General features: G+C 41.2%; 1 protein-coding gene across 7 annotated transcripts in view; it reads left to right on the forward strand.

Moving 5' to 3' along the window:
• Positions 1-18,226, forward strand: part of Npas3 (neuronal PAS domain protein 3) — an 814,553-nt gene that overhangs the window by 678,482 nt on the left and 117,845 nt on the right. For all 7 annotated transcript variants that reach the window (XM_032907733.1, XM_032907727.1, XM_032907728.1 and 4 more), the window contains one exon: positions 11,228-11,402. In XM_032907733.1, the coding sequence (XP_032763624.1) occupies positions 11,228-11,402 (175 nt within the window). The remainder of the gene's footprint in view (positions 1-11,227; positions 11,403-18,226) is intronic.

Consider the following 18,226-nt stretch of genomic DNA (forward strand, 5'->3'; position numbering starts at 1 on the left):
TTCATTGAAATTCATTGAAATGATAAATTCACAGTTGGATTTTGATTGACTCTTAATCCAATTTTACTTTTGATAAGTTTTTACCCTTCCCTTTATACCCACCCCCAACCCTTCTCAGCCAATGGAGTTCTTTTCTCCTCTGTTGGATTTTAAAGCAGAGCTGAGAGGGTATCGTAGAACTTAAAGGTTTTGATGACTGTATATAAAACTCGTCAAAAAGAATTCATAAGTTGAGTTGAAATCTGTAAAGCAACATAGTATTGAGTGATTAATCTTGCTAATTCCTAGCATGTCTGTGTGTGGCTAATGGAGCCAAGATTCATGGTCACTGGCTGTTGCTTCACAATCTGGAACAAACCCTGAAAGAACTTTTCAGTTACTGGGCTGCGTGTCCACCACTAGATCACAGAAACCTGAGGGTGTCAGTTGAGACTCTTCTGTAAGTTTTGTGCTTGTCCCCGCAGCAAAGGCTGAGTTGCACACTGTAGGTAGACTCAAGGCCAGGCAAAATGACACCACACCCACCAAATTCTCTCTGGGAATGAAGGAAACTAAATTAAAATATGCCCTGGATTTTAAGCTTGCCCATGAGCAGAAGCCCGTCTATTATATACGGACTGTATCTAAGCATGTCAGATATGGGAACAGATATGGCACACAGGCCTTGAGCTAGTGTTTCAATCTCATTCTACAATAGGGCAGTTGTCATTGAGGTGCAGATTTGAGAAGAAAAATGTAATATTCCTGTAAAGGATTGCACAACACCGTTCTGTATTTTAAAAGAGGGAAACAGTAGTGAACTATATCATACATCCTTCTCCTTGGAGCCAAGATCAAACACCTCCTAAGGCTTTCCCAGCATCCTCTGCTTCTCCCAATAGTGGAGTATACCACCCTCCCCCCTGTAAGCACCTCATAGCCAGCTACTGCTCTTGACTGCTCTCAGCTCTATTGTCTCAGACAACTCTGCTTTCTGTGTAGCACAGGAACAGGAGGTTGCTGTCCTAGATGCTTTCGGTTCTCAGCCACCTTAGGATACATCCATAGAACTGTGGATCGTAGACAAACTGTATCCATATCACCCAGGAGTTTCTTAAAATGAAAAATGTTAGACTCTACCCCAGATCCATAGAGCTAGAATATCTAGGGGCCCATGACCCCACCTTTGGGAAATCCTAGAGGGATCTGGAGAGATTTAAGTAGTAATGACTTCAAATGCTCATATCACACATTAATCACATACTACACTAACCAATGCTTTTATCCTATCCCTTTACTCTGCGTGTGCTTGTCTCACCTTGTCACAGTGCACCATTAACTCCTTGGGGGTCAGGTACTTAATTTTCATGCCTTTTTCTCCATATAGAAGTGATCAATAAAAGTTGACTGTCTGATTAAATCTATAAGTTCAGTTCTTTCATTTGAACAGCATCCCTCTGCTTCTGTTCTTTTATTCTCTTACATCTCCTCCGTCTTCCCTATCATTTTGGTGGTAGTCCGGTACTTCATATTTTAGTCCAGGGATCCATGTTCCAGAATAGTACTGTCCAACAGAAGCATTGCAAAACCTACATGTAATTTAAAATGTCCAAGTAGCCACTTTTTGTACAGCAAATTAGTTTTAATTATGTGACATTCAGTATCTCTACCCCTTTGCTTTTCTTTTGTTTTTTGTGGTTTGTTTTTGTTGTTGTTGTTGTTGTTTTGTTTTGTTTTGTTTTGTTTTTGTTTTTGTTTTTTGCCTTGTTCTAAATCTTTAAGACCTGGTGCCAATTTTATACTTACCAGTTCATTATATATAGTTCAGAAGCAGCCCTCTTCTGAGTGTACTGATATCATACCAGTCGGGTGGCTCTTATAAAAAATTCAAGAATAAATGGCATAAGTGGCTATGTGATTAAAAGCCCTAGATAAGATGCCAGACTAATCGCGTGTAACTGGCATGTTCTTCTAGTAAGGCAGCACACTGAGTTCTCAAAAAGACCTGGTGTCCCTCACATAGGCCGCACTGCCCTCCCAGATGCCTTTAGAATACACACTGCTCTCGGCAAATGAAATAGCTCACTTTTTTCTGGCCAATGTTCTTCACTTCCATTTATGCCCCACACTGTAAGAAGACTAACTCCCAGCCTGTTCTCAAACATGTGTGGCTTTGGCTTATTCCTTTACCACAGCACCTAGAGAAGCTCTAAGTACTGTCTCACTTCAGAGAAAAGAGCCGCGATAGGTCACAAAGAGTCCCAACTGCCAAAATACAGTCACAGAAATGATGTGCCTGGACTGTGGCACCCATGAGTCTTCCAGGAGCTTCCCAAGATTTGCCTACATACACCAACAGAGAAGGCTCCAGACGGGTCAGTAACTGTGCACAAACCTGGGGACTTTATTCCTCCTTCTTCCTGTCTGTGGATCAACACTCAAGCTTCTTGATGTGACCTAACTGTCCACTTTCTTCAGCGACTAAAATACTTAATATCTGCCTTGCATTTTCTTGAAAAAGAAGTTTTGGAAACTTGAGAAAGGAATGGGAAGGAAACACGAGGACATTTTAAACATAGAGCCTGTGACTTGTTGGTCCAGTCTGGGAACCAAGGCATCTGGCAAGCAGGAGCCTTCCTATGGGTTGTTTTCTCTATGTGTAAGAATAAATTATTCTGCTCGGCTTTTCTGGTAAGAATCCTGTTATTGATTCTGTTTTGTTGTCCTCATTTTATTCCCCTTCTCCCCCTTTTTCTTCAGTGTCCCTTAAACATTCTGCCCAAGCTCTTATCGAGGAATGCCAATGGAGATCCTTCACAGAGTGTCTCTTTAAAAGCTGAAAAAATGATTAATTAGATTGTTTGTGTGTGTGTGTGTTTTATTATTTATTATAGTTTATGTGATGATTATCTGTGTGCATTAACCATAGCCAAGGTTTCAGTCATATAAGCCACACTGTTTTACTGTGACTAGAATAAAATAAAAACCACTCTGTCTGAAATCTTAAAATACATAGGAAACCCAAGGCCAGAACTCTTATAGTCTCCCTAATCCAATTACGCTCTCTGAACCGAAAGAGCTGTTAAATTTCAATCTTACTAATATGTTTTGCTGTTGTTGTCGTTGTTGTAGTTGTTGTTGTTTTCAGCTTTTGTTTTGTTTGTTTTGTGTTTTGCTTTTTCATTGATGTTGTTCTCATGGCCAAAAAGGAAGAGGGCAAAAAAATTAACTATGAGAATAAAAACCAAATAGTTAAACAAAACTCAAGGTGCACAGATAGCCATGTCTGGCTTTGCAAAGTGAATCCTAATTTTAAATGTCGAACAGTGAAGCATGTAAAATTTGAGGATAATGGATTACCTATGCCAATATCAAGTATTCTATGTTGATTGGTCTCCTTACTACCAAGGTAATAGAGACGCTTTCAAAGTGACAGCTTACTCTCCATCTGATCCTCAGAAAAGAGGGATTGACTTAGCTACCTTGTGGCTAATGCTCCTTTCTTGGCAACATTCCCATTTTCTCTGTGAGGTAACCTCCCTGGTACCCTTTCCCCTCCCAGTACTGTGATAAATACTGAAAAGTTGGCCTTCCCTGCCCTGCAGACGCGTTAAAACTTCAAAGCTCTGGAAATCTTGTAAAACAGGCTTTAAACACTCCTGATTTGGTCACATTCACAAATCTCTGGGCTCATTCCTCTGATGGAGGGTCCACTCGGTGTTAAGGTACTCAACTCTCTTCTTTTCACTGGTGCCTCTTACTGAAAGGGAAAGACTAGGACATTCCCAACCATCCTAAAACCACTGCTTCAGGAACCCACTGTGACGTCAGTGCTGTGACCACGAGGACTTGTAATGGTGCACATCACTTACTGGGAGAAAATGGAACGATCTCAAAAAGTCTGCTGTTTATTTTTTTTCCCAGAGACCACTTCTGTAAAGATTTAAGCATTCTCAGTTGGAATCTTGTTTGTGCAGAATATCTCATGAGCTGTTATAAATACTTAGCAATCCTCATTAATTACGGACTGATCAGTTTACCCATCAGGAATGAGAGTCACAGAGAAAGAGATACCACTGTCCAGAGCCACCGTGCCAGTCTCTGCCAGTCTCTGCCAGTCTGTGCCAGTCGTCTTATGGGACCTTGTTCACTTTGAAGACAAGGGGCATCCTGGCATTCCCCCGCCCTTCTTAGGGTCCACAGTGGGTTGTACAGTAAGGTTCTGCATTCTGCTATTACAGTGTCTAGTCAGGTAGTCCAGGGGTTATAGGAAAGTGAATAAAAACAAAAATAAAATGTAGTTGGCCTCACCAGTTCCCACAGGAATGGAAATGTTTATTTCTGAAGATAAAATAAACACACGATGTGGCATCTTTCAGTGCACACTCTTCTGAGCGAAAACTCCGGTAACATCTCTCTAAACAGAGTGGGTTCATTTTCTTATTTGATGACACTGAAAGGTTTTCATTCCACCTCACTGTTCCGATACAGAACCTTCCTTTCTTCTTGTTCTACTAATTTATACACGCATTTCTGTAACGGACCTAAGGCTTTTATGCATTTTTTTCCTTCAGATAAGTCAGCAAATACATAGAATGAGACAGAGCAGTAAAGAACATCAACTTTCTGTCAAAACAGTTCATAAATATTCAGCAGAGTTCTGCAGTATGTAGGAAGTTATGAAGATGGCATTAAGATACCAGTAAATCCAAAGGAAACCTATGCTAATCAAGCTATCATATCTTATTATATTTTATTCCCTTATCACTTTATTATCCTTCAATAACACAAATGTGGCCCCCTCCCCCTAAAAATACTGCAAACAAATCCTCACCTGCTAGGGTGAGATAGAATTTCTACCTTATCCTGGGTCAGGGTTTTCTAACCAGGATGTCAAGGTCTCTTGGTGGATCTGATAGCCTAACCCAGGAGACAGCCCCCAAGCCACCTTTCTCTCTGAGGAGTGACTTTCAGATATTGTTAGCAACCCCTGTGGAGTGGGTCAGGCTAGAGAAGGACCCAATTTAAGTACCACCAGTCATCACTACTGCAAGGCCCTCAAGAAAACTTGTATCTTCCCAAAGAGCTGTGGCATTCTACCGTAAACGGTAGATCTTGAAAAATGTTTCTTTCTTTTTTTATATGATAAAAGTCAACCACCCTGTATTATTTCTAAGATGAAAGTCTTTTAAATGCCTGAAACATGGGTGTAAAGCAATATCCTCTAATGGGCTCACCATGCAGGTGCTATATGACCGCTGCTGGTCCCTTGCATGCACCAGATTTTCTCAGTCAAAGGGGCCTTGGACTCACAAGGAGCCCTGTCAGGACACTGCTCTAGTTAAAAAACATACTGCTCACTCCAGGGGAGCAAGCCATGTCTATTGACATGCTTGCTTGATGTTTGAAAAGACAAATTAGTCCTTCATCTTAGCTATCAGCAGGGCACACGACCCCACATGGAAAAGTCAACTCAAAGTGCTGTATAATATATTTACAGTTTCCCACGAAACTTTAGTTACAAAGTCAACTCTGTCCAGTGTGAAAATGACACGCAAGCTAATAATAGATCTCGGAAATACATCTGAGGGGAAGCTATATAGTTTAGTTTGTCTTTGGGCTGTGGCTTATCCTGGAGCATTGAGTAGGTAATACCTAGGCAGAAAGAGTCTGGACAAAATGACATCACCAGATTTAGTTATGTATTGCCCATCCTCTATCTGCCGCTGCCAGGCCAGTACTCTTTCCATTGGTTGTTGTTGCTGTTGTTTTTTGTTGTTGCTCTTGTGGTTGTTTGTTGTTGTGGTTGTTTGTTGTTGTTGCTACTGCTGCTGTTGTTTGTTGTTGTTGCTGCTACTGTTGTTGCTCTTGTGGTTGTTTGTTGTTTGTTGTTGCTGCTGTTGTTGTTTGTTGTTGTTGTTGCTGCTGGTGCTGTTGCTACTGTTGTGGCTCTTGTGGTTGTTTATTGTTGTGGTTGTTTGTTGTTTGTTGTTGCTGCTGCTGTTGTTTTGTTGTTGTTGTTGTTGTTTGTTGTTTGTGGTTGTTGTTTGTTTATTGTTGTTGCTGTGGTTGTTTAATATGTTGTTGCTATTGCTGGTTGTTTAATGTGGTTATTTGTTGTTGTTGTTGCTGCTGTTGTTGTTTGTTGTTGTTGTTGCTGCTGCTGTTGTTGTTGTTATTGCTGCTGTTGTTTATTGTTGTGGTTGTTTGTTGTTTGTTGTTGTTGCTGCTGTTGTTGTTGTTTGTTGTTGTTGTTGTTGCTGCTGCTGCTGCTGCTGTTGTTGTTGAATACTCTAGGCAGTACAAGGGACCTGTTTCCTTTTTGCCATTATTCAACCCAGGCATGGTGACATGAGCATATAATATGAATAGGCAGAAGCAGGCAGATTGTGAGTCCAGCACCAATCTGAATTAGAAAGCTTCTGTCTCAAAAGAACAACAAAAACAAAACAACCAGAGCAACAAAATCAAGGCACTCAGTCAGGGTAAAGTTAGTCCTTGTGGTCAAAGGTGGAAGCAGCCATGCGTATTTCTCCTTCTGAAGCTCAGAAAACCATTGAAAGGTCTGTTTCCTGAGTTGGACAAATGGAACTACCAAATATGGTGATTGAACTTACTGTGAGATGAAGAGGTCCTTAAATTTGCCCTAAATGTCATCTGAGCCAATGAGAGGACCCCACTAGGGTGAAAAGCTACCATTTTCCATTGTGAAGATCCTCATGAAGGACTGAGGATACAACCAACAATCATACTGGGTGGATTACTAAGATTCTACTCTTTGTGATCTGAAAGTGTTTTGATCTTTTTTGTAAAGTATGTTTTAATTCAGATAATGAGGACATGGACTGTGAAGTTTGGAAATTAACCATCTAACTGTTTTGCCTTAAACTGGAAACAAAAAAAAAAATGGGTAGAAGAGGATGACCACTGGACTCTTAAAAGAATTTCTCAAAGCCTGCCTTTCTCAGCACTTGTTTAATTTCATCCCCAGTCACATTCAGCTGGGTCTACAAAAAGAAGGTCTAGCTGTTAATGTACCTAGCAAGGGTTTACTGGAGATGAACACATTATGGTGCTATATTGTAATACAGTTTACAGACTAATACACTACAGCCATAATGCTGGTAATAACACTTAGGAGAAAAAGAAAACAATTTAAGCATGATCTAGTTCATCATAGATCAAATGATCTTGTTTTAGATCTAACTCTCTGTACATTTTATGCAGCAAACATCTGTGGTAGATGAACAAGATAAAACAAGTACAGAGAATGAATGCTTTAGAAGAATTAGCAACTAGGGGGTTGACAGTATCCCACTGGCAATGGATTGGGGTTTTACTTTTTCTACTCAAAACTAACATGAAGTGATGTCTACTTATCGGGCAACAAACAAAAGTCTTGATCTCTGTAGTCTTTTGAGCATCAAATTTGGTGCTATCTGCCAGATCAATCTTCATAAGAAAAAAATTAAAGTTTAGGTTCAGAAAGTTGTAAACTGTGAGTTTACCAAGTGGACTTAGTCTCCTTCTAGCCCTAAGGATCTGGATAAAGTTGAAACAGCATTTCAACTTCTGAGAACTATGATTTTGCCAGTTAAAGTTGGAGGCCATAATAGGTAGTTTTTAAGTCTTTTTCCAGTTCTAAACAGTAGTGCCCTGAAGGCAGACCTGAGATGACTGGAACTGTCAGGTAAGTATAAGGTATGATGACTAGGACAGGAAACAACACTCTAGAAGACTAGAGGTAAATGTCACGCTGGCTGCTGACTACCTCCATGTCTGTTTTGAGGTCGACAGCCTCCTTCTGCATTTTCCTTAGGTCCAAGAGTTCAACAACAACGCATCCTGAGACCCAAGAGTCTGGCGGGTTGCCTGCCCCTAGTCCACTTCTGAGAACTCAGTGTGGTCTTCTCCCCACAAGCGAGGATAAAGGACAGAAGGATTCAGAGTCCCCTGCTCAGTGTATTGGGTTACAAATACTATTTGAGAAGTGAGAGCCCAAGTCTATCTCGACAACTAGCCCTTTCCACTATTGAGATTCTGTTTCTTTGACACGGGGGTGAGCATAGCAGCTTAGAATATTTTATGAGATAAAGCAAAGAATATGGGCATAGGAATGCACACCTGTAAATCCTAGCACTTTGGAGGTGATGGCAGGAAGAAGGTCACCACAATTTCCAGGCTATTTTCATTGACAACTGGGAGTTACAGGATAGTCAAATGCTACACAGTAAGATCTTGTGTCAAGTGGGGAAAGCACATTCACAGAGTAAATAACTAATAATACTATTATTCTAGTATTTATAGTTAGGTCTCACAAGGTATCACTATCGTTGTAGCCCCTGTTGGTTGAAATGTCCCAATGTGACAACACAAACGCAAGCTATGTAGGAACATCTATTCCTGTGCTCCTCTGTCCTTGTCCACCAGACAGTAACAAAAGTGGGCATTTTACTGTATTTCATTTTCTCTCTATGTGTATGTGTGCATGCATATTTGTGTCTGTGCCATGCCATCTGTGTGTGTCCCACGCCATGCCATGCATTCAAAGGTCAGACAACAACTTGCAGAGGTCAGTTCTTTTCTTCCACCATGCGATTTCTAGGAATCAATCTGAAGATGGCTATGTTTACAAGGAAGTGTCTCCACCCTCTACACCATCTTGCCAACCCAAGAGTAGGCATCTCAGGGTTTTATTTTACCTCACAGAGTGACGATCCTCCTGCGTAGTCTCACTAGATTTTCAAATAGAGATATGGAGCAAGGCAGCCATGACTTGTCTTCTCTTTGACCTAAAGGCCATAGCCGTATATCACTCCTAAGAAACCGCGTTGCAGGTAGAATGCACTGTGAGAGGTGTCCCCATCGTCCCCCGTAGTACCTAGCTGCCAGTTTGCAACAGTAGACTGGAGTCCAAGTAGGTTACAGGAACTGTTCAAGGCCACACAGCTGCCCTGGGGAAGCGTCTGATCTGAAATTCAGGTTCTGACCCCAAGTAGCCTGTACCACCCACCATTCCCATGGGCTCAGCCACAATAGATAGGTGGAGACTATGGCAATGTCAACTCACCAGTGTTAACTTCTCCATAAATTGTAGGTTTTACTGTTTGGGATTTCCAAAAACAGTCTGTGCTCTTAACTGCTAAGTCATCTCTCCAGCCCCAGTATTGGGTTTTCAGTAAAGGATCTTGCTGCTATACACTGTAGGGCAGGCTGTGACTTAACCTTGCTCTACCCACCAGGAAACAGCTTCCTGGGAAGGAAGGATCTATACCTCCAGGAAAAGCAAGTTGTAAAGACCTTGGCTCTGCTCTGTAGGGCTGGTTTTCATGAACAGTCAATAACCAGCACCCTAAAAATATTTCACTGGGGTTTTAATCTTGTCACAGTCTGCGGTGTGTGTCTGAAGGTCACAGAAATATTACAGTAAAACACTGGGATCTCAGAAGAGTGAAGTGCTTTGATTGGACTCTGTGTGCAGTGAGTGACTTCCTCATAGCCGCTAATCCCCAAACGAAATAACCATCAAGAAATATTAAAACACACATTTTATTAGTTTCATTTGATTTCTTAATTGCACAAAGTCAGTTTACCCATTTAGTGCTGTGTGAAGTGCTTAGAGGCAAGGCGCACATTAAAGGGATTATTTCCATGTAATCCCCCCCTCCCAGAGGGTAGGAGCTGATCACTGTGAATCCCAATGTGCTCTCTGTCACAATACCAAGTGGAAGAAATAGGTATGGTAAGATGAGAGAGTCAGCAGCAGAATAAAGTAAGAGAGTGTAATTTAATAGCTGCACAAAGTACCTCATTTTCAGTAAAAGTTGGGCGAGCCTTTTTCAGGAAGAGCTATTACCCAAACTCAATTTTGCCTTCTCTTTCCCTGGTTGTGCCTCTGCTAATTGATAGATGTCGAAGATGTGTAGCCTGTTAAGATTTTAATCAAATGCTGTCTGCAGGTAGAGGTGATCATCTTCCCCAGACTTGGAGCACTGAGCACAATGATTGATCTGAGCATCCCGCTCTCTGTGACAGTTTGCCCTCCCTTCCTTCCTGGAAGGAGACATTTGGTAGAGTTTGGAAAGATGCTGCCCATTACACGGCAAAGAGGTAGGAATCGAGTTAGGTGGTTATACCCCCAAGAAACTGGATGCTCTGGAAACTTCTATGACTCACCATAGCTGCCATGAGTCCATCACACTGCAAAGGACAGGGAAACCCATTAGTGACCCAGGCAGAGCTTTTTCCTGTCCTGCTGCTGACGTGCCTACCCCCACCGCAGTGCCTGCCATGCAAGGACGTTCTGTTAGGAGCATTAAGGCTGGCCTCAGTAAGAGATAATAGTCTGAGCGCTCTGGGAGTCCGAAGGTAAGGCCGGTCCTTGCAAGCAACTTCTACCCCCACCTGAAGCAGGTGACCCTTTTCACAGAGGCCGTGTTTGACAGCACTGAGATACTCAGCCCCCTCTTCTGATACTTCATATTCATCCTCTGTTCTTGGAGGCAGCATCATTCAAAGACAAAATAAAACACTTTTTAAAGCCCTCGAGGAGCTTTCTACCATGTATTTTATTAGATTGAAGGCAAAACAAGCTGATACCAGCAGAAAAAAAGATGGCTGCTTCAGACCCCAGCTGACCTCTTTTGCATGGAAAAATTCTCCATACAATTACAGAGCTAATGAGTGATATTTAATGAAAACATTATGCCTTTGCATATATTTGTAAGAGGCACTTCGGACATTTAAGCTTACATAGAAATAAAAGGATATGCATTTTTTTAAAAATATGTTAGAAATCTGTGTATTTAAAAGAAATACTCGCCTGCTATCTCTGGCTGTTTCTGTAAGGGTTTTTATACAAAGCACAAACTTCTCAGCATGAAAACTGTAGGACTCAGTCAATCATCCAGTTGACACCAAACATACAAGTATTTGATGATGCGTGGATAAAACAGCTGAACGCAAGGCAGACTTGTCCACATTTCACAGAACGTTTTGGCTCTATGCAAACAACACTGTATTGGGGGTGGGGGGGAGTGGGCTAAACAATTGCTAAATAAATACTTATGGAGAAACAACATTCTTTCCCTTCCAAGAATCCTGAAGTATCTGATGATAGAGACTTGGAGCCGAAATTGCTTCTGGGGCCGTGTCGTCCTTACTCTTCTCAGAATCGGTGTCACTGTGTTACCGTATGGAACATGGAAAAGCCCCTGACACCTCTCTCTCCACTTCTCTCCCTCTCTAGGTGGAGCTGACAGGCAGCAGCGTCTTTGACTATGTCCACCCTGGGGACCACGTGGAGATGGCAGAGCAGCTGGGCATGAAGCTCCCGCCTGGGCGGGGCCTCCTCTCGCAGGGCACCACAGAGGACGCGGCCAGTTCAGCATCTTCCTCCTCTCAGTCAGAGACCCCTGAGCCAGGTGGGAATTGCGAAGCCAGTGTGTTTGCAGTTGGCGGTTGGTGGGCAGGACCGTCGCCGAATGAGTGTGCTCAAGGTGCCCGTGTGGAGCGACTATAAATAGAGCTAAGGGTATTTAACAATTCCACGCAGCTTTCAGCCCCATGCAGTAATTAAATAAGGAAGAGATTTGAAAATAAGGAGACATTTTAATAAGTGTAATCCAGAGATCTCATTTCAGTTGAACAATGCATCTGGAAGGGACGATCTCCTCTGGTTTCCCTTTCAAATTACTAGAAGGAGATCTGCGGGCTTGGAACAGCCTCTCCTTTCTTCTTACACATTTATTTATTATTCAGCAAAATGTACCCTCTGGCAGAGGCATCTTGAATATTAGCTTGTAGAGAATTAAAAGTATTGGGCATTTGCAGAAATCTTGGTTTTCTCTCTCTTTCTTTTATTTTCTCCCTCCCCGCCCCCCATTTTTTTTTTCTTTTTAAAGCATCAGAAGGTACTTGAAAGATGTGAACAGATAAATTAAGGCTAAAAAGAAAACAGAAATGGCTACATTTTAAACCGCCTTTCCACCCTCAGTATTTAATTAGATCAATTGTATAGAGGAATGAACAGAGGTGACATTCCTCATTGGAATTCCTTCCAGGACTCTTATAGACTTTGCATTCAGAATGTTCCCATTTTCATTGTGTTGTACTGATGATAATTTAAGTATTAGGGGAAAATCCATTTATAAATTAAACAAAATGACTTGATATCCATCAGTCCCCTAGTTCATCAAGCTGTTCAAACACGGGGAAGATTGGCTGGTCGGCCCGGGTCTTCCGAGAGCGCTGGTAATTAGATCTGCGAAGGATTTATTCTTTGCTGATTGGGGCTTTAAATTAATTGAAGTTCCACATTTGTGGTTTTGTCCTTTTTGTACTTTTTTAAAGGAGATATTTCATATTCTTGTGTGGTGGAGTGCTTGGCCAAGCAGCAGTGGTTTAAATGTTAATTTTTCTCATGAGAAGTTTAAGATTTTTAATGAATCAAGGCCTGATTTCAAGTGCAAAGTTTTATTTGCTTACTTGAGAAGTTATTTTGCACTCTTCAAAGATGCCTGCATTTAAAACTACTTGGTCTGTAGTTTTAAAACAGAATTTGCAACACAAAAGCATCATATTAGAGAGGAAAATGAAAACCCTGCCTTAAGATTAATTTTTAAAATAACTACATATTTCAAGAAAATAATCTTTCCTGCCTGGAACTGATCACAATATGTGTATTCATAGGGAAAAAAGAAAAAGTATTGCCTCTCTTGGAAATATCTTAACTCCATACAGAACCAAATCCATGTTTTCCCACAGACGTTAAGGGAACCCTTGGGCGTGTCCATTACTCATAGTGTTCATTTAAGACCATTCTTTACCCTTTACATTGAAAATAACTTCCTGGGAGAAGCCATATAGTCTTTATACCATAGCTCACTGACTTTACTGAATGAATATGTCAGCTAGATAATTGACACCAGCTTTTCATTGTTAGAACACTCCTAGCTCTGTACACGAGAGGCAGCATGTGAGAAGGGCTTTCTGTTCATTGGGTCTAAAGATGGATCCAGGGCCTGGCTTCCTCATGACTCAGTATAAAGGAATTTGAATTGAAAGGCTGTTGTCTAATGGAAGGTCTTGAGAAAATGGATTCTGTTTCCATGAGTCACAAAGATGACTTCAGGATCTTGTCGGTCATTCAATACAAATCCCAGCATTGGCAGCATAAATACCAACAGGCACCCTTTGCTGTTGCCCCTGGGAAAAGATCCTAAGAAGAAGCGAGTGAGCCAGTCAAACTTTCCACTTTTCCCATGGAAAATTAGTCCTACTTTGAAGCCCAAGTCTCCTTTACTGCAACTCCCCCCCCCTGCTCCACAGGGTTTCATATCATGTCCTACAGTTTCTTGTGTAGACACTCAACTGTCCTATGAGATAGATCAAGTCCTCCCTTCTTTCTGCTACCAGGCGAGACTGCAGGGTCCGCAGCCACTATCCATCCACTGGTGTCTTCCTAAGAATGTCATCGGCCACACCATCGGCCTTGGCGTGGTTGTAGTTTGTTGATGACCTTCTAACAATCTACATGCCTCTAAACACTGAGCACAGCTCTTAGGTGTTCCACGGTCATTTCAGAGAACTGTCACCTTTTCAGTTTAGATAACTGAGCTTTTGTTAATGCACTGTAAAGTTAAGTCATATCCCAACTGGTTCTTCTAGGGCACACAATAAACCCAGTTAAATAGCCTAAGGAAAGAGCTTGGATAAATCCCATGCACTCTGTTCTAGCCTGCTTTTCATTCTGCACAACTGGAGGACACAGGCTGGCCTTCTTAAAGGGATTCACTCCTGCACTTGTCTCCATACTTCCTTCCTCCAGACCTACTCTATCATTTATATCAACAACTGATTGACAGGCACTGGCTTGCCCACCACTTTTCCCAGCATTCAAGAGCCAGTGCCCATCAGCTAAGCTCCCATAAGAAAGGGCCCTCATTCTGCAGGGTGAGTGTGACACCCACCATTAGGGCATACCAGTCCATCTTAGCTCTATATATCTACTGAATTTGGTTATTTTCCTTTGGGATTTGAAAATGCAATTAGGTTGACTGCTCAAATACACCCTGCTCACAGGGTGCTACCTGGAACGAAATATCTTCACTAATACAGATGATTGCTCCAAGAGAATTACTTTAAAAGTGCACGTCAGGCACTACATCCCAAAGCTGCTTATGTTTCTCAGAAGCTGAAAATTTTTAACAAGATTTCCTAATTCTTAATAACATGAGGGAACATTATTGAAGACTCTTGTTCACTACCTGGTAATCTTCTAAACTCTGATGAAACGCAGACTCCTTTCTATGTACCGGTAAAATTTGGTTGGAAAAGGATATCAGTATCTGGTTATTATGGAAATGAAAGGGCTAGCGGGTAAGGAATTTTTCAGACGTCCTGATGTGTGCAGTGTAGCATCACTAAATGACTAAAATCTAAATAACACTTGGCATTATAATAAAAGGAAATAAGTGACTAAAGCCATTTCAAGGTGGTGACACTGTGCCATGATAGGAATTCTGTTTCCCTGAGCTGCCAACCCTCTGATTGTCTTGTCTTGAATCTGTCTCAAGATAATGGAGGGGGGGTGGGGGGCTGTTGAGCAGGAATCTGTAGACTTGACAGCAAGCCCAAATAAGTATTTTTACAGATAGTTCAGTAAATATATTATTTCCTTTGGAGAAATCTTAAGTCAAGCATTAGAAAAATAAATGGGTACCCTGGCTTTTAAAAGCCCTGATATTCCAGAGGGCCCTTTTGGAGGAGGTAGGTCAGAATATTCTGAAGGAGACTGTTCCTCACTGTCCGGCAGGCAGCCATTGCTATTCCCCGGCAAGCTCTGACAACAGGGGAGAGCAGCCCCTTGGTGCCTGCCGCTGACATGGTGAGCTACTTGGATGGTGCATTTTCACTGTGGGTCTGCCTGTGCCTTTCTATGCTCCTGATGCTTCTGCATCTTGGTGTTACAAACCCTATCAATCCTGCCTTCCAGATGCTTCATAAACAGAAAGACAGCTTTTCCCAGAAATCCTGAAGGAACTTTAAAAATCTCCTATTTTGAAGGCAGAATAATTTTTTTCTTGAGTTGTCAAAAAATGTATTTTTACTCAAACTTCTTTGTTCATATAACATCTTTTATAATTATAAAATTAATTTATACTCATTATGAAAACTTCAGAATGTGCCGAAGAGAAGTGGGGGAAGGCAAAGCAACATTGACTGCTACTGAGGAATCACCTTTGTACAAACAGGGCCACCACACAGCCTTCCAGATGCCGTCTCTCTCCCTGTAGGCATACACACCTAAGTAAGAGGCTCCAAGGGCATGCTGCTTGACTTCTGTTTTGTCTATTTTCCTAAGTAAGATCCTGACATTCATCTCTCTGGCACCCTGCTTTCTCATGTAACCTAACAAGCATCTTTCTGTGTCATATTTCTCTCGTCAAAATGAAATTCCCTCTTGTCTCCAGCGGTTTGCCTCCTATAAGATAGCAGTCAGCACCCGCCATAGAGCAACAGACCCAGGCCTTGCTTGGAAAGAATTCAGCGAGGACAAGAGGTTCTTGTAGCTTATTGGATGGGTGTGAGTTTGTAGGAGGAGAAATCAATACTACACTAGGATTTAGACAATTTAACAAAATACGTGAGACAGTATTGGGGGTGAAGACTAACTATGGCAGCATGGTTAACCGCTGGGTGTCTAAAGCATAGGCTATCATGTCTCACATTTCGGACAGAATGTAGTCTGTTTTGTGGGCTGAGTTGGCGTAAGCTCCATGCCTACGATGCCTGTTCTGTGTCCCAAATGCTGCTCGAAGGGATGAGGTAGGAGAGTGTTTATGGAAATGGAAATTACCGTCATTGCTGTGTGTTACCTCTAAATCCTCCATCTACAGAAAATGACTCATCACTGGGTGATTTTTTTTTAAGTGAAAAATTAGAGAAACCGATGACAAGAGGTAACAACAAAGAATATAAAATTATCTGAAGATCAGGTCAATATTTTACTTCTTGGATATAAGATATATGTTGAGTTTGTTGTGTGGGTTATTATCTGGTTTGTGGTAGGTTTTTGGTTTTGTTTTGTTTTTTTTTTTTGGTTTTGTTTTTATTTCTTTTTAAAGATTGATTACAATTTCCTACCAGTGAGCTGAATTTAGAAGTTAGACAAGGGAAACCATCTCACTAAGTTCACATCCGGCCCAGGTCCCCAGACAGTGTGACTGTATCCACACCACTGTCTGCTGTATTGCAAATGTCAAACAGAAGGTGTAATGGATTTAATATTAGCGCTGGCCAAGGTGTTGAGGGAGCTGTTAATAATGTCACTCCAGTTATTGATCTGAAGCCTTTAAAAATCAGAGAAAAGTGAGAGATCCTCTACTGGGGAAAGGCATACAGTGACTGGTTTTTATTGCCAATATATTTCTACATATAGAGTGGCGACTCTCTGGAATTATGTTATTGTCATTAATCCATGAGAGATATTTTTGGAGCCATTATATGGTAAGATAATATCACGGAGACCATTCTGAATGCTAATGATTAGAGCAGTCCCTGTAGACATAAATAAACTTCATGTTTTTGCATGATGACTTCAGCATTCATACAAGTTGTAACATAATAGGTCCTTAGCACATGGTGACCATGTTTTAGGCACTGGACATATAAACAACAAACTACAGTGCACCTCTTTCAGCTTTCAAAAGCTCTGACAATAAACTCTGACGTGACTAGGTAAGGGTGGAAATAGATTTGTTCTTCCAGTCTGGAACCTGTTCACGAAGTTAGCCCTTCCGTCGCCATGTTGGTCTGCACATAATAAAATCCCTGCTTTTCATATTCCCAAACTAATAAGTGAGACTAAAATTTATAATTTATGTCTAGTGCTTATCAAGCTGCAAAGACGCATCTAATCCTTTCCCAGTTTCCCTCAACATAAACAAAGATAAATCCATCAGATAATGCCGTACCGTCATCGCCGTTGGACTGAATATGAAGTGCTTTGCCACTAAACAAGTTCTCAGTCCCTCAACCTTGCTTGACACTTGTTAATTCCAGGGGCCCAAGTACATGCCATAGAAACACCCCAACAAAATTAACCTTTTGATAATCCAAAGAGATTAGCCTTCAGGAGTAAGTGAAGCTTTTATGCAAAATTGTATCTCCAATATGATTTCTTATCTTTAACAATGTCATTGTTCTTTTGAAGTAGAATATAGACTATTTTCGAGGCAGTCCTGAACGTAAGGCACACTGTGAGCTCCGTATTTAAGAGAGACGGTTTGAAGCCAGCAAGGTCTGTTTGGCGAGACCGACAGGTCTAGGCTGTATAACACCCGGTCTCAAAAGAAACAGAAACGGCAGCCACTACTTATACCAGGTCTGCCTTGCCAGGTTTAGAGTAATTCTCTTGCCTCAAAAAAGCTACCTCGATGGAGTATTACTTTTTTCCCTGCAGAACATAGGCTATTTTTAAATGTCACCTTTATCCCTGATTAAGCTAAACAAGGCCACTGGAACTGCCACCAAAGGGAAAATACCCCACCCCACCCTGCCGTCTTCCTGCATTCAAACATAAGCCCACTTAGTCTGTGCTTGCCATGCTGTGCTGCTTCTCAGTGTATGGTATAAACACTCACAAGGTTGGCGTAGACGTCCAGAATCTTGCCAAGGGAACTAAAGATGAAAATAAATCAAAATATTCTTCCCAGTAAGCCCTCTGTCCCAGTCAGCACCTGAGTGTTGCCCTCCTGGGCCAGCTCACCGGATGCACAGCTACAGCACCAGACTCTTTGGGACCTAATATTTTGAAATCAGCATTGGTGACCCCTTCTCCACAGAAGGCAGATTCCCTTTCAGTCCCAGAAAAGATACTGGGATGATATGCACATACACACACACACACACACACACACACACACTATTTCTTATTTTTAACAGTCATTGTTCTTTGAAATAGAATATAAACTATGTTTGTGGTAGTCAAGTATAGATATTAATTATATATATATAACATATATATGAATATACATAAGTATATATAATATAAACAAATATATATTTGAACTATATATAAAAGGCCTATATATTTATATATGTATATATAAAGCATATATTTATATATATGTACATATATAAGGCATATATATGAAGTATATATACAAATTAGTGTAATGGTATTTTCAAGGTCCATTTTATTCAATAGCAGAAACGAAGATATCTTACCAAAATATAGGTTAGA

This window comes from Rattus rattus, chromosome 7 (genome assembly GCF_011064425.1).
Source record: "Rattus rattus isolate New Zealand chromosome 7, Rrattus_CSIRO_v1, whole genome shotgun sequence".
Classification (NCBI taxonomy): Eukaryota; Metazoa; Chordata; class Mammalia; order Rodentia; family Muridae; genus Rattus; species Rattus rattus.